This window comes from Lagopus muta, chromosome 17, assembly GCF_023343835.1.
Source record: "Lagopus muta isolate bLagMut1 chromosome 17, bLagMut1 primary, whole genome shotgun sequence".
In the NCBI taxonomy this organism is placed as follows: Eukaryota; Metazoa; Chordata; class Aves; order Galliformes; family Phasianidae; genus Lagopus; species Lagopus muta.
Genome location: NC_064449.1, coordinates 1,589,517 through 1,605,266, shown reverse-complemented (window position 1 = coordinate 1,605,266; position 15,750 = coordinate 1,589,517). Strand labels below are relative to the sequence as shown.

The window sequence follows — 15,750 nt, the reverse complement described above, 5'->3', positions numbered from 1 at the left end:
GCACCAAAACCAGAGCTCAAGATCACAAGCCTACACAGACACCCCCTCAGCAGCCCAGCAAGCAACGTTTCATCCACAACAAGCAGGGATTAAAGACACAGATATTGATTTAGAGCCAGTGCAGATGTGAAGGAAGCATGCAACAGCCAACACTGACTCAGACTTCAATTAATACAACGCAAACACTGGGGGTTCCATTCAGCAGGGTGCTGAGCAGTGGCAACTGTTTGTCTCCCAAGGTCTACAGGGCTTGGAGCTTCTCAGTGACAGCACACTGCAGGTATACATCTCTTGTACCCACGTCAGAAGGGAGCAGCAACAAGAACACGGAAGTAGCAAGGGAAACAACTCCAATAACCTTGGAGAGGCAGAAAATAAATCATTTCTAGGTGATGAAAATAACAGCAAAAAGGATTAACACGAGTATTTCTTTTGCTGGGGTCTGCCATAGAGATCCAAGACTAAGCATGGGTTATGTGATTTTCAGGTGGTGAAAAATGTTGCCGTGTCCCAGAGGAACATCTGTACGGAGTCTGGATGAGGACACTCATTATTCACAACTGAAAAACCAACAAACGGCTTAAATATTGCAGCGTAAGCTGGCTCAAATGATTCGGCAAACACGCTTTTAAAGACCTTTCCAATTAAATAATTGCTTCAAAAGTGTCACAGAATTTTAACTCCTGTTAATTGTACGACACAACTAATATTCACGGTCACACGCAGAAGTTGCCTTCACATCATCCAGCCTGGCTTGTGCTGTCCTGTACAAACATGGGCACGCTCAGCTGCGACCCATTAGTGCTGATTATTGTTTGTTTGGGGAAAAAAACAAAAGCAGAGGGCACTGTTGCTAATGCTGAAGTGCTTCAAGACCTGAAGTGCTGAGAGCAGCGGGGCAGCGATTTGCATTGGAGGGGCGAGGAATGGAAAAACCTCTTGGATGTTGCCATTGCTGCAGGGACACCTTATTTGATAGTTTCCAAGTCTTTCACTGCTATTTAAAACCTGAACCATCTCCAATATTTGAAAGCGGTGTGGGTGGTTTGAATGCAGAGCCAGAGGGGAAAACACAGAGTAATTCCCCAAACGAATGCAACGATATAGGAATAAACAAGCTTTTAATTTGATGACCCGCTTGCTTACTTTGTTATTTCAGGTGGGTGGTTCAACAGCAGCACAAACAAACCTAGCTGTCAATCAAGTGCCTTCATCAGCCGCAACCACACTGACTCCGTGTCAGGCCGTTATGCCCCTCATCATGCAAATCAGCAGGTTATTAGAGAAATTACTGTGCCCAGTGGCTGCTTTCTTGTTCAGAAAGGATATCATTATCCTATTTAACTGGAAGGAGGAGACCTGCAATATCTTTCTTCCCAGCTCCATACTGAGGGTTTGCTTTCCACTTCTACCTTTCCTGAAAAAGAGCAGGAGGGGAAGCTCTGCCTGGTTACCAAAGGGGCAGCAAGGAAAAGCCATGTCTGAAGCAGACACGAAAGGTGCATTAGCTAAGATAAGGAAAGGCACTCCTCTGCCATCTCCTCACAGCCTCTGCAGGATCAAGATCTGCAAGATTAGGAGAAGTGCTCCGATTCCAGTCGATCTCCAGACACACAGAACACGTGCTGCTGAGGACAAGGTCAGGAGCCAAGCTGGGAGAGCAGACACAGGACAGTACAACAGCTCTGCACCAAAGTCCATGCCGCTCCTGAGCACGTGAGCAGCCACGGCCAAGAACAGCACCCAGTATTTTACCCAAGGTAAAGGGTTTTACCCAAGGGTATTTTACCCAAGGGTTTATTCATTTTGGCAGTGGAAGTGGCATCCCCTCTGTACCCTCAGCTTGGCAGGTCATGTGAGAAAAACCCAAGCGAGTGTTCACACGTGTATGTGATCAGAGCAATGGCTGTTTCACACAAGCATTGTTAAAAGCAACTCTTCTCCCCAGCTGATGAGTCCCTCTAACAAAACAGACTGGCATCAATATTCTGCCTATGAGGAAAACACAGCTTTTTCTAGCAAATCCAAACATTTGTCATCAAACAACACTGTGCACATCACCCACTGCTGGATTCAGACAAATTGGGCACTAACAAAAGGGTTATGAGGAGTGTTACCATGCAACCTGGAAAAAGCCATTGCTGAGGATGAGACTCCTTGAAACAAGTGCTTCCACCCTGCCTGGATCGAGCCCTCCTCAGGCAACAGAAAAAAATCCCACTCCTGCACTGTGACACAGATCTCACAGAGCACAGTTACCCTGCCTGTCCCCTGAGGCCCCTTAGGGACAGCAGCGGGGCACAGGCACTTGGCCTACGGTTCTGCAAGTCAAAACCCTTTCCTGAAGAGCATCCAGAAAATGACTGAGTACAGACATGAAGATGTGGCAGTTGGGCTGTGAGAGGACTCCAGCAACTGCTCTTCTTTTTCAATGGCATTATCTTTACATGGGAGCTGGAGATCAGCTAGAAATCTCAATTCAGCAGTGGTACATGTTGTGTCACAGGGATAAATGACCCATCTCTAGCAAGATGTCCCCACCTCTGAACCTACGGCTGCTCCCTGTATCACAAGAGTCCCCCTGCTGCTGGCTGCTTCCTCTGCTATCCAAGGCTGTTCCAGGCTGCAAAACAGTGCTCTTTAGAGTCAGTTCTTGGCAAAAACCACTGACTTCGGGTGTAGAGCAGAATTCAGCTGAGGATTGAGGGGAACTTGATGACAATTGAGTTCTTCCCTCTGTGTAGTGAGGCCAAAGAGCCACGATCAAAGCTTCGGCAAAGGAACAAGTCAGAAAGATCTCTAACACTGCAATAACATTGATGAGGCAAGCTGTAGCACTCAAAACAAAGCAGTTATCAGGACAAGTATTCCAGGGAAGCAGTGGAGCTGCCAGTCTCACAGCTGGTTTGCTACTGGCTACAACAGCAAGAGCAGGGAGGAGATCCAAAAAAGCACAGGCTGCAGGAATTCAAGTGCTCCAGTAGTAACCCATACTCAAGTAGGCATTGCTAACTCACAGGCTGAGAGCTTGCTAAAGGCTTCTGGAAAGAGAAAATAAAAATGCATCCAATGTCCAAAGGCAGCCAGAAATTGGCAGCATGGAGAAGACAATGTTGCTATTGTAGTCCCATCACTTTTGAATTTTTAACAGCTTTCCTTGCCTCAGGAAGTGGGTATGTAACAAAGCACCCAGCTTCCCAGGAGCAACAAACACTAAGCCAGCACCACTTTGCCCTCAGAAAATCCTGCTGTGCCTACCTTGGCTTGGACTGCATAAGAGGCCAGCAGGACAGAAGCTTCAGGAGGACAGTAGATCTTCTCATCCAAAATCTGCTTCTTCACCTGCACACAGCAATAAAGGACACATAACACATGTTTAGTGAAGCAGTGCAAAGCATGACTGTCACAGCAGATGGCTGCAGTTTGTTTTAACTAGGGCTGTCAACCACACAGTTAACAACACTGCTAACACTAGCTCCTGCTCAGGCCCAGGAAATCTCTGATGTCTGTACAGGGAAGGGCTCAGGCTTTCACAAGCCACCTTTTGCAGACAGGTTTGCAAGAAACTAAATTTATACTGGGAAAGTGACAGAACCTGTATCTCACTGTGAAGGGCAAGGGGGGAAAAAAAGCCTTGCATGTGGAGATAAAACCTCCTAAGGCATAAGCTGTAGATTGACGGGACTACATGCAACACTAAATGAAAAAAAGCAGCTGTAGCTGAGGCTCTGAGCACACAAAGGGCTTTGCTGTGGGGCATTCAGACCTTCCTGTGAGTAGGTGCTCACCTGTGCTTGGGCTAATTCCCTCCAATCCCCACCAACAGCAAGCAGACTGCAGGTCACCTCTGTGGCAGTGCTTTTAACAGCAGAGCCAGCATACAGTTCCCAAAAGCTACTGCTTGATGTTTCCTGGCTTCTGTGCATTAAAAAATTAAACCTGTCACGTTTGATATTTTATGTTCTTGGCCACTTAATTTTTCTGAAGAACAAAAAAAAAAAGTACTATTTTCCTAAAATGGATTGTCACAGAGATACAGTAATGTGTGTTTGAATGTACAGCACGTTTTGCACCCTCAAAGTCAGTTACAACATAATCACAGAAGATTCTCCTGCGTTAAGGTGAACGGGGGAGCTTGCAAGCTTATGTGTGTTGCTGTTTCTTACACACAGTACTGGAGCATTGGCTCCTCTCATATCATTAAAATCCTAGCAGAAAAGTCACGGTCTGCATTTATAAAATGCAGCTTTAACTGCTTTTCCTCTGTGATTCTATTTTTCAAAGCTGCCAAAAAGCATTTTTCCTTATCAGGCCTAAAACCCATGGCAAATTGGACATTTAGAAACTGCCCTAAGGAGACACGAGAGCACAAGACAGACTTTGGAAATGAACAGCAATATTTTGCATTTCAACCTTTAGCTCTGAAGAACAAAGACAAACTTTGGAACTGGGAGGAGTATCAATGAGCTAGTGAGCTCACTTTTATACCTGTTGTAAAGGGCAGAGTACACTGAAATCTAAAGCAAGGCAGCTGAATCCAGATTGCTCCTATTTTGGTGCAACTTCAACAGCCAAGGAGCAGCTACAACATCCTAATGAACGCCCAGAGATCGGCCCAGGATTGTTCTACAGCCTGTAACACTCCTGCCTCCTGTTTCTTTTTATAGTAAATAGTTTCTGAAAATTGATCTTGTCTGAAAGAGAAAGCTGCTGTGACAGAAACGCTTCATTACCAGTCAGACAGCACAGCTACAACATCAGCTGAACTGATTTCTCAAGACGTGGTGTTTGGTAGAGTCCTTTAAACAAGAAGTTACTGTGCAGGCAGGACAGCTAGGTTTCCCCTTCTCCTCTGCTTCTGCCATCAGTTTATGACACAGTTGTGCTTCTGGGATTTTCTTCTGCTCCAGTTACCTGAAGGCTGATTTGTGAGGAGGTGAACCTTGCTGTACAGCCTGTACACGAAACAGGTTGGCTGCATTCTGTGCTCCGGGATGAAATCCCCTTGCTTCCCACAAGAACACTATCACTTATAAAGGCAATTGTCATCTCTCAGCACAATTGATATCTACATCCTGCAGAGAGGCAGACTCCAAGGCTGCGAGTGTCATTCATGCCCACATCTGACATTCATTTTCCTTAACTACCACACACTAATGTTACAAATCATCTAATCATTTCTGATGGCCAGTTTGCAAGCGTGGGCGCCTGGGACTGCTTCATCCATCTCCCACCTATTTTAGGACACTTCTGCAGTTCAAGACAACTGCATTCAGAGGGGTGTGAATGTAATGACAAAGAGCCACGCTTTGCTGACCAAATTCCTCAGTCCCCAAAACCTTCTTGTACTTCTGCTCATCCTTGCTCCTTCCTCCTTCATGCTGGAAAACACTGTACTTACAAGGCTCCTACCTGCAGGAAGAACAAGTGCTGTGTGATCTCCTGGACCAGCTCCTCCTCTGCATTCTCAGGATAAAATTTGGCTAGGAAGTGAAAGGTGACAGGTTCCTCTGTTGGCACATCATGATCCAGAACCTGGGGAATAGAAAAGCCATTCAACTACACCCCCTAGCTTTGTCAGTGTCCTGTTTCTAGGAGCCACACTGTCACCTTCTGTTAATATCAGCACAGCTTTTGTCAAGCATCTTAGGCGTGCAGAAGGGATGAAACAACCTAAGTAGTTCAGAAGAGCATAGAAAACAAACATTTCTGACAATCAGAACCGTGCGAGAAAACAAACAGCATGCAAGATGAGACAGCAAAGGTTGATCTTGATCTGCTGTGTGCGTAATGCTGCTTCCCAACCTCTCACAATGATGTTAGATGCTGCTATGCCACCACCAACCTTTATGGCTCTTTCCCTGCAGTGCCTCTCCCTCTATTTCAGACTTGCTCTCTGACACCTTGCTATTATGCTGGCGCTGTCTGGTTCAGATTCATGTTAGCTTAAAACTTTGGCATGACACCGAGAGACGCCTCCTTTAGTCACAATTACTGCCTGGTTTTAGTGCAGCATCGTTTGGGTGCAAACACAGCCACATCCATCACTTCTCTAACCAACTGCTCAGCAACCCAGAGGCTCACATATCTGGGAAGCATCCCATTCCTTATCTCCACCTCCTTTTCACTCCTCAGTTTTGCCTCCTCCTTTGCCTTTGCACACTTCAACAGCAAAAGAAGCCAAGGTGCAACCTTTCACCTTCCTGCTACAGGGCTTGTCATTCAGGGGTGTAGAAGAGAGACTAAAAGCAGCCATCACTAGACTCTGTTTACACTACAGACCTCCTGCAGTCCAGCACCTCAGGGTTGGAAGATGATCTTTAAGGTCCCTTCCAACCTAAGCTACTCTTTGATTCTATACATCCTCCTCTGTCACCCTTTAGGAACTCTCAGAAGAGCCTTGCTTCCAACCTTCTTGTCCATTTTAAGCCAAGCCACCGTGTCCTTGATAGTGTACTGCAGGCCAAAGAACCATGTTTCTCGGAGTCCCAGTGTTCTGCATACCAGGTCAAACAAGTCCTTGCCTTTCCACTTCACCTGCAGGAAAAGGAAAGGGAAGCCAAGTTATGAAGATGGACTGGAGGATTTTGTTTCCGTTCAACCAAATCCATTCTTTTTTCCACCTCACAATGTGTTCCTCATAGGGAAACTGGAACGCCAGGCCCACCCAAATGACACTGCGAAGTTCCACTGTTCCTTCCTTTAGCAATTCACCAGAAGTCAGAGGATCTGAGGGGTCCTTTTGAATCAAGCTCCTCTATGAGTAGCCCATTTTCAGCATGGAAAGAAAGAGGGAAAAATGTCTACGTATCACTCTTAATTGCCCTTTGGTAGCTTTAATGCAGCTACGGCCCCAGGAATCCCTGCCCAACCTCCAGTATCAGCAGCTCAGGCAGACACAACACAACACAGGGCACAACACAACCGAGAACCAGAAGGGAAACAACCGATGCATCCACTGCGTGCATCCACAGCAACAGGCTCTGCACAGGCTGACGGGGAGGAGGGCCCAGGACTATCATTAAATCAGCAGTTCTCTCTGAGCATGTCAGGCTGTGCCTTACACTGAAGACGTGACAAAAGCAGCAAGGGAGCAGAGGAAACGGAGGTGCCCAAAGAGCGCGGCCTTCCAACAGTCTTGTCGTCGCAACCGCGCCACTGCTGAGCTTTGTTCATAAAACCAGGAGGCGCTGGGAGGCAGAAAGGTGAAGAAAGACATAAAACAGATGAATCTAATGTGCCAGAGCCACTCTGGTCTTCCATCTGCGCAGCGGAAACTGAGACATACGGCCATTACTCCAAAGCCCCAGGGCAAAGGGATCTCAGCGCATTCTCTTGTCGCTACAACTCAATCTCGGTGCCACCTGGCCAGCATCGATAGGAACGCAGCGCCCCGGCGCACGCTGCTGCCGCGGGGCCGATCCCCGCTCCCGCTGTCCCCCACTGCCGCCTTGTGGGCAAAGCGGCTGAGGACAGGCCGATTCCTGCTCCGATTCAACGAGCACGTGGCTGGTTCTGCCCCTCGCAGGGCACACGCGAGCGCACCGACATCCCAGAATAGAAGAAAGCCACTGCCCCCCTCCAAAAAGCAGCACCCCAGGGCGGCTCGCCATGGCCCCTCTGCAGTTCCTATCAGGCGCAATCAACACCTCGAGGTCAGCAGCACCAGGAGGAGCGAGTTCTGCAGTGCTGCAATTACAAAACCCAAATTTCACACATCAAACCAGCCTCCGGTCCCTACAACGAGCTCCAGCTTGGCACAGGATGCTTCAGATTGCACGTCTCCTCCCGACTATTATTTTAAGAAGGAGGTTAATTTGAGGTTTCAGACAGCACAGAGCAGGATGCATTTGAACAGCCGCTCCATACATTTCTGTAGGCACGTGGAAGCACGCCGCCATCAGAGGGCAATTTCCTAACTGGAATTAAACTGCTCTGCATAATGCATTGCCATTTGGGCTTTGTTATTATTTCCAACCCCCCCCCCTTTTCACAGAGGCCATCTTTCAGCCTATTGCTTCCCAGCACTGCACCCCTTTCTGTCCCCCCAGATCTCCATGGGCTGCTGCTGCTCACCCCAGCCACCCACCTCACAGCCGGCGCTTTGCACGCCCCTCCTGCAATTCCCACTTTGCAAAGCAATTGTTTCTGCCATCGCATTTGACACTGCTGCTGTTGCTGCACACGCACGGCAGGGCAGAGACATGCATTTAACACTGCTGCCCGCTGAATTTCCTTCATTAAATATAGAAATGGAACAGCGGCCGCGTTTATTTCAACATACACGACTGCCTTCCACACCTCGGTACTTAAAATAATGATCTGCATTCAAGTGGCATCTTTGGACAGCTGAACTCCAACTGTTTTACAGACATGGAAGACCTTAGCTCTGTACCCATATTTGATAGGCCTCGTATCATTAACTGCCACATTTCCTGGCCATAAAACACAATAAAGGCCCCCAGGGACAGCGGGGGATAAAGAGCTGATGCCAGGGGCTGAGCAGACGAGCCAGCCGTGAGCCTGCAGCCTGGCAGCTCCACATTCCACCCTCTGCTCATCACACCGCTCCCCTGCTCCGTACACCTGAAGCACAAGGACAATTTTGCATGTTGTCAGAAGGTCCTGAAAACAAAACAGAGAGGCTTAGAGCAGAGCAGTGCCCTCAGCCGTGTGCTCGAGCAGCTGGTACCATGCTGTAACAGAGCTCAGCCTCCAACCAGAAGCTCCATCACAACAACCCTAATCCTGCACAGCCAGGCGGCCCTGCACGACCCGCAGAGGGGAGCAGGATGTGGCTGCAGGTGTCACTTCTCACACTTGTGGCTCTGCAGCCTCCTACCTGCTCGACTTCAGCACAACCTGCTAGAGACATTCCACAAGTCTTGGAGGAACGCAGGGACAAACTGCTTTAGGAACACAGCGAGTGCTGCGAGGCTGCGATTCTGCAGAGCTGCAATTTATGCTCTTTACTAAGCACAGAGTGCTCACGATTTATCAGCACAGCGTTTTAAGCAAACAGCACTAAGCACTTACAACCCAGCAGCTAGAAAGGAGCTTCCACTTCCACCCTGCCTTATTGGCATCATCTTTTTCTCCAGCAGAGCCGTCGCATTTGGCAGCTATTAACGGGGTTTGCATTATTTATTAAACTGCAACAAGAGTAATTTCCAACAGACGGGCAACTGGGCCATTTATTTCAATGCAGACCCTTGCCAGCAATTCCCAGCACTGCTCCTTAGCTCCCCAGCCTGTCCCCCGGTGGCACAAACACGAGGCAGGTTTAGCTGATGCCCCCGGCAAGGGCTGACAACGGGGAGGCCAAGAGCTAGAAGAAAACACACAGCAAGGCACAGGAGGTGCCCTGCAGAAGAGTGCTGAGGGTGCTAAGGAGAAAAGCGATTCCCAAACTCTGCTGATGCTTCACTTCCAGTGATGCCCTGCTGAATTTACACAGGAAAGGGAAAGAGGAATGGTTTTAAACCCCTTAGGATTTCATGAGAGGAAGGAGAGGAACAAATACACGCCCGATCTTCTTGGGGCAGAACCCAGCTCAAGGCAGCTCACCTCCCTTCCATCACAAAAACAGACCAGGCCTTCGTACGACAAACACAGAACGGTGGCTTTTCAGCTCAACAGGTCAACTTTATTCAACGTCAGCACTGGTTCTGTGCTAGACATGAGACAGGAGCCCAGGGTCCCTGCTGTGATGCCAATGGCAGGCAGGGCAAGCAGAGGAGGGGGCCGAGCCCTGGGAAGCAGCACGATGGTTTCACAGCAAGATATTTCCACTCAGGAACCCTGTGGGAGAAGCAGCTTTTAGCAGAGCCAACACCTCTGCCCTGAAACACAGGGGGAGATCACAGAGCGGAGCCCCTCTGGGCACCTGGGCACACAGCAGCTGCCCCTCATCCACCAGATGACCAAACAGAACCCACAGCAGCAGACAGCCCAATGCAGGGCAACTCTGAGGCTGTTTGGACCCTGCACGCTCACAGGAGCGCCCCAGACAGCCCTTCGTTTGGGTTTAACGTCCTTCTGGAGCCAGCAGGGAATCAAATATTCAATATTCCTCCATTCCTTTAAATAAACAGATGTCAAATACTTTCAATTGCCACTTACTGAGCCACGAGACAGGGCCGTAAAAGTTATTTTTATTTACTAATGCTACACGACAACTCGATAATGAGCTTTTAATTAAAATCTATTCCTGCTAACCACCGAGGAGGCCAAAAACCCACCCAGGCATAACAAGGCAGATGGTGCAGCCAAGCACAGTGCCTGCTGTCTGCCCGAGACAGAGACAGGGCTGGGTGCAGGGGAAGAAAGGGCTGCTGCGGCTCTTCCAGCTGGCAAGGGAGGGGAAAACAAGCAACAGAACCCAGCTCAGCCAAAGGCTGGATGAGGGAGGACTGATGGAGCTCCTGAACCGAAGGAATTGGATAACATGGGGCTCAAGGAGAGGCTGAGGAGAGCTTGGAGCGGGAGAGCAGAGAGCATTTCAGATTTGGGGTGCAATCAGAACGAAGTCAAGGAGGATCTGTGCTCATAATGTGTCTCGTGAGACCTGCACACAGGTTGAGAAAGAGAATGCAGAAATGAACAGAACCCAGCAAGACAGCCCTGAGAAATCCCCAAGTGACGTGGCTGTAAATTAGCAGTACTGCTGCTTTTGCCATAAAGCCCCCCGAGATGCAAATCAATTGGGAAAGCAGCTTCTGCCTGCCACTTCTTTTATTAAAGCAGGGACCGGGAGCCACCGAGCAGCAAAAGCGTGTGAGCACTGAGAGAACTGACACAGGCCGAGGGCAGATGGGTGCACAAAGGAACCAGAACATCGACTTGACAGCTGGCATCCCAGTAATTTACTGAAGATCATTTTGCAGCTGAAAGGGATTATTTCTCTCAGCTTTTTAGGAGAGCTGTTCCTGTCCCCAGATCCATCTCCGCCTGCTTGCAGCAGCTTAGCAGCATCGAGAGGTCAGTGCCATTACCGGCAGCACCAAGAAGCTGCTGAACATTTACCAAAGGATGAACAAACCCACATAAAACCTCTCCCAACCATTTTGCAAAGCAGGCAGAAACTTCATCCCCTGCTTCTTCCTCCTGCCCTTTGCATTCGGGCGCAGTGAGCTGAACTCCCTGCTCTGACACACAAACTCTTCCTCAACAACTTATTTGGCCACAGATTTTCCACACCAGACCTCAGCTTGCCCCTGCTCCCAGGGATAAGCCTTTGCAGCACAGCTATGTAACCCCCTGCAAACGTTAACAGGGAGACCAACACTTGGCTGCACGCTGCTAAAAGAGACTTTTTCTACTTACATGCACATAGGAGAGTTTTACAACCAACCACAGCAAGTTGGGTACCGAGGCCTGAATGCCCTGCAGACACCTTCCAGCTGAGGTTGTTTTAGAACAGAGAGGAACAGCTTAAGCATTCAGGCAGTGACACAGCACAAGTTTAGACCAAACGTCCAAGTGTCTCTTCTTACTGCTTCAATGCTTGTGCTTTCTCCAGGTTGGCTGTTAATTCCCACTCATTTCTGGCTGAAAGAGCTGCTGCTGTCCAAGGATTAAGCAGAGAGGCAGCTGCTGCATGGTCCCATAATGACTCCTACAGGGGCTCCAAGACCACAGGCATTATGGATAAAGAGGAAACACCCTTCTGAGAAGCTGCTGAGACTCCAGAGCTGGAGAGCCAGTCACCACACTGCCACACCACAGGAACAAAGCAAATCAAGGACTGGTGGATCCTTCTATCAGCTTGGCATTAGTGACCAACCCAACACCAGCACTGCAATCCTGCTGCGGGAACAGAATGAAGAGAGCCCCCCAGGAACCCAACAGTACCGTGGGGTAAAGACACTGTGCAAGAGAAGTGAATAACCCGACTATCTCACAAAGAGCCACCACCAGGATTGCCTCACTCCTGCCATATCACGTCTAATTTGGGGCAGGAACGGCAGCAAGTCGCCCCACGAGGGGGGCAGTCAGAGGAAGCCATTGGCCACTCAGTGTCCTGGCATCACAACCTGGGAGGCAGCAAACCAAACACCACCAGCACCCCCAGCTGTCACTCAGGCAGTGCCTGGCACACGGTGGTGTTAATTGACCCTGTGTGTTTTCCAGTAGGATTTCTCTCACGCTGCTCTCCAGGTGCAGGTGGTGGTGCTCAGGAAGATGGGGCAGCCAGCAAGCGGCTTAGCACAGGGATTTCAACAGTTATGCAAATGTCTGTCCTTGCTCAAGATGCTATCAATTAATTAGGAACCGTGCTCACACAGCTCTAATGGAAGGAACACAAAAAGGGAGACGTTGACATTGTGCCTTTAAGATTTCCCTGAACAAATTACAAGTCTTTGAAGTGAGGCCCCAACTGCGATTATTAAGCTTCATCACAGCGTTAGAAAGATTAAGATTTCATTTCTAGGAATTATTTCAGATTTAGACTCAATTTAGAGACATTATTCACGGAGTCAACAGACGCAGAGCAGGTTTAATCTCCTGCAATACCCAGCCAGGAATTCCTGCAGGGCAGACTGAAAAATGAATAAGGAAAAGGTGCCACAGCCACATCAGCTTGCTCAGAATAAGAGGGGCTGCCACGACCAGAGGTGGCAGCAGAACGGGGTGGCACACAGCCTCACATGCACTCCTCCTGTGCCAGATGGGAATTGACGGCCGAGTGCCTGGTGTCACAGCCAGCCAGCTGTTACCAGACCTCACACCATGCTGACAACACCTCACCACCCCCCATCACCTCCGTCCTGTGCAGTCACTCGGGAAAACACACAACGTGCCTCAAGAGCTCTGCAACAAAGTTGAAAAGGAGCCAGAGAGATTAATCCTGCATAGCAAGGCTGCTCCAGCAGAGCTTGGTCACTCACTCAGATGTGTTCACTGGCACTGCGATCAGCACTGGTCAAAGAAGCCAGCAGTTAAGCAGGGCTCAGACCAGCAGGGCCCCAGACCACGAGCAGCACCAGCCTCCCCACAGCAGCTCCCTAACTGCTCACCCTGCATGCATCCAGGAAGGAAAAGGGGCACAAGCACTCAGCGTGAGGCTGAGAGGTACAGGAGGCACAGAGATGTGAGGGAGCTGTTTGCAATGGGGCAGGCAGTGGTCTCTGTGGATGTGTTTTGGGGTCCTTCCCTACAGCTGTCACTACACAGAGGAGGCAGCAACACAGCCAGGGAGCTCAAACAGCCACAGCTGAGCCATGCAATGTGCCCCCGTGGGGCTCCGGCAGTGGCACCCAAGTGGGCATGGGGAGGCCTGAGGGGGGCACGGAGGGTCTGGGGGAGGACAAGAGGGGCCATGCAATGCAGCCACCCAACCTGATCCTTTCTTCCCCACTGCTGGGAGGCTCTCACACTGGAGGTCAGAATCTGAGCTCCTGCACGTGTCCTCTGTGCTCCAGTGAGAGGTCAGAGGTGCAGGAGCACAATGCTCACAAACATCTCTCTGAGCTCCCCCAAAGGCTGGGCAGCCTCTGCTGCAAAGTCTTTGGCTGGAGCCTCCCCAGCAGGCAGCTGAAGGTGCACAAGTTACGTGTTCCAACCCGACTGGGAGCGCCGTGCTGCCTCTTCATAAAAGCCCTGATCCCAACATGAAACAACAAGTGGCCACGGCGTGAAAAGAGAGTTACTGACTTCTCATCACCTCATTGTTGGCAGCCTAGGAAAGTGTCAGAGCAGGACTGGGACACTTCAACCCTCCCGGCAGGGTAACACCGAGGAGCTGGAAGTGACAATAACTCCTTAATCCCTGGAAAGGCACGGTGTGCCCCAGAGCTGACAATGCATTTCAGCAGTGAGAAACGTCACAAGGACAAACGCCCTTTAGCTCACAGGCACGGAACTGCATCAAGATTCGGACGGAGTGAGTTTTCCTTTTTCACAGCTCATGCTTCAAAGTGGGTTTTCAGTCTCTCCGTGCCCCATCCCTCCAGAACATTTCGTGATCTGAAAACCCAGCAACAAAAGGAAGCCCCTGGGGCCAGCAGCCACGGCAAGGCTGCCCGACAGGCACCGCGGGCCCAAGCGAAGGCAAACCTGACCTAAGAGACGCGCACGGCAGGACACCTCAGCGACCAGTCAGGGCGGGACGCGGCCGGCACGAGGGAATTCCCGCAGCCCCGTGCCGAGCCCCGCGGCTTTAAGCCCGAGATAACCAGCCCGGCCTCAGGCTGAGCCCCACGGCCCTCGGCCAAGCCCAGGCTGGGCCCGGCAGCCCTCAGACCCCGCGGCAGGGCCGGGCCCGGGGCGCTCGGGACACCCAGAGCGGGGGAGCGAGGCCCGAGGCCCCGTCTCCATGGCAACGGGGCTTAGGCCGCGGCCGTCACCTCGCAGCTGAACTCCATCTCGGCGTCCATGGTGACGATGCGCACCGTGAAGGTCTTGGGCTGCTTCCGTTTGAGCGAGCTGAAGCTCATGCGGGACGCGATGGCCCCGGCCATGGTGCGCGAGGAGCTCAGCGCCGAGGGCCGCGCCGCGGGGGCAGCGCCATGGCGGCGGCGGCAGCGGCGGCGGCTCCGGGCCGCGCCGAGCCCAGCCTCAGAACGGCGTCTCCCTATTGGTTCCGAGCTCGGGTCGTCCCGCCCTCCGCCCCGAGGGTCGCGCAGCACCGAAGCCAATCAGAAGCGGGGTGACGGGGAGAGGGGGCGAGAGGGACGTGCGGATTGGGCGAAACGGCCGCTCGTCAAGGGGAAGGAGCGGGGGTAGACAACAGGGCTTCCCGCACACACGTTGCGGCGCGCATGTGGGGCCCTCTTGCGGCCGGAGGAGCGTGCATCACCCTGCCGTCGTGAATGAGCTGAGCGCCGTCCCCGTCCTGCTGCTGCGGTGGCACTGCGGGGCCGTGGGGTGGGGGGCGCTGCCCGGTCCTGGCCCCGATGCAGGGGGGTCTCAGAGCCTCCACCTCGTGGGGATGCACTGTGGGGAAAGCAGGAGTGGGACGGCGTTGGGATAATGGGAATGGGACCAGTACTGAGATAACAGCAGCAAGACAGTATAATAGGAATGGGACAAGGACTGAGACAACGGTACAGGACTGAGATTGAAATAGTGGGATAGGACTGAGACCAGCATGGGGATAATGGGGCAGGATCAGAACCAGCACTGGGATAGTGGGATGGGCACTGAGACCAGCACTGGGGTCGTGGGACAGGAATAGGGACCATCACTGGGGTAATGGAATTGGAGAGGGTCACAGGGATTAGCATGGGAATAATGGGACGGGACCAGAACCACAGCTAGGATGGCAGGGTGGGAATGGGGATGCAGATTGGTACTGGGATAATGAAGGTAGGGTTGGAACCAGGACTGCCATGGGGATAACGGTTACATGGGACAGTAACAACATAACAGGAGAGGACTGGAACCCGTATCAGGAAAATGGGATGAGGACTGAGACTGGCATAGGAATTGTGGGATTGGAATAAAAGGTTTGGGCCCCTCTCCCAGGCCCCATCTCAGCACCACAGTGCCCCCGCACGCCACAGAATGGGGCCTCTGTGCTGTGGGGTGGGTGAGGGCTGAATGGGACCATTCACAGTGCCACCCCCCCCCCTTCCAACCACCCCCACAGGGACCCTATGGCCGACAGCAACGCTGCAACCCCCTGGGGCCCCGGCAACGGCACCCAAGTGGGCATGGGGGGCTGGGGGCCACAAGGGGAGATATGGGGGGGGGGGGGGGGTGGACAGTCTGGGGGAGCGACGGGGGGTGCAGGAGTATGAAGGAAGC

The 15,750-nt window shown here is 51.5% G+C and overlaps 1 protein-coding gene across 10 annotated transcripts in view; it reads right to left on the bottom strand.

Moving 5' to 3' along the window:
- Positions 1-14,541, bottom strand: part of NF2 (NF2, moesin-ezrin-radixin like (MERLIN) tumor suppressor) — a 40,663-nt gene extending 26,122 nt beyond the window's left edge. For 9 of the 10 annotated variants that reach the window (XR_007380288.1, XR_007380289.1, XM_048963788.1 and 6 more), the window contains exons 1-4: positions 14,349-14,541; positions 6,412-6,537; positions 5,413-5,535; positions 3,259-3,342 (exon numbers count right to left, since the gene is read on the bottom strand). Coding sequence is in view for 7 of the 10 variants with exons in the window: in XM_048963788.1 (XP_048819745.1) it covers positions 3,259-3,342; positions 5,413-5,535; positions 6,412-6,537; positions 14,349-14,462 (447 nt within the window). In the remaining 3 variants the exon portion in view is untranslated. The remainder of the gene's footprint in view (positions 1-3,258; positions 3,343-5,412; positions 5,536-6,411; positions 6,538-14,348) is intronic. The other variant, XR_007380290.1, reaches the window with a different exon arrangement.
- Positions 14,542-15,750: the final 1,209 nt, after the last annotated feature.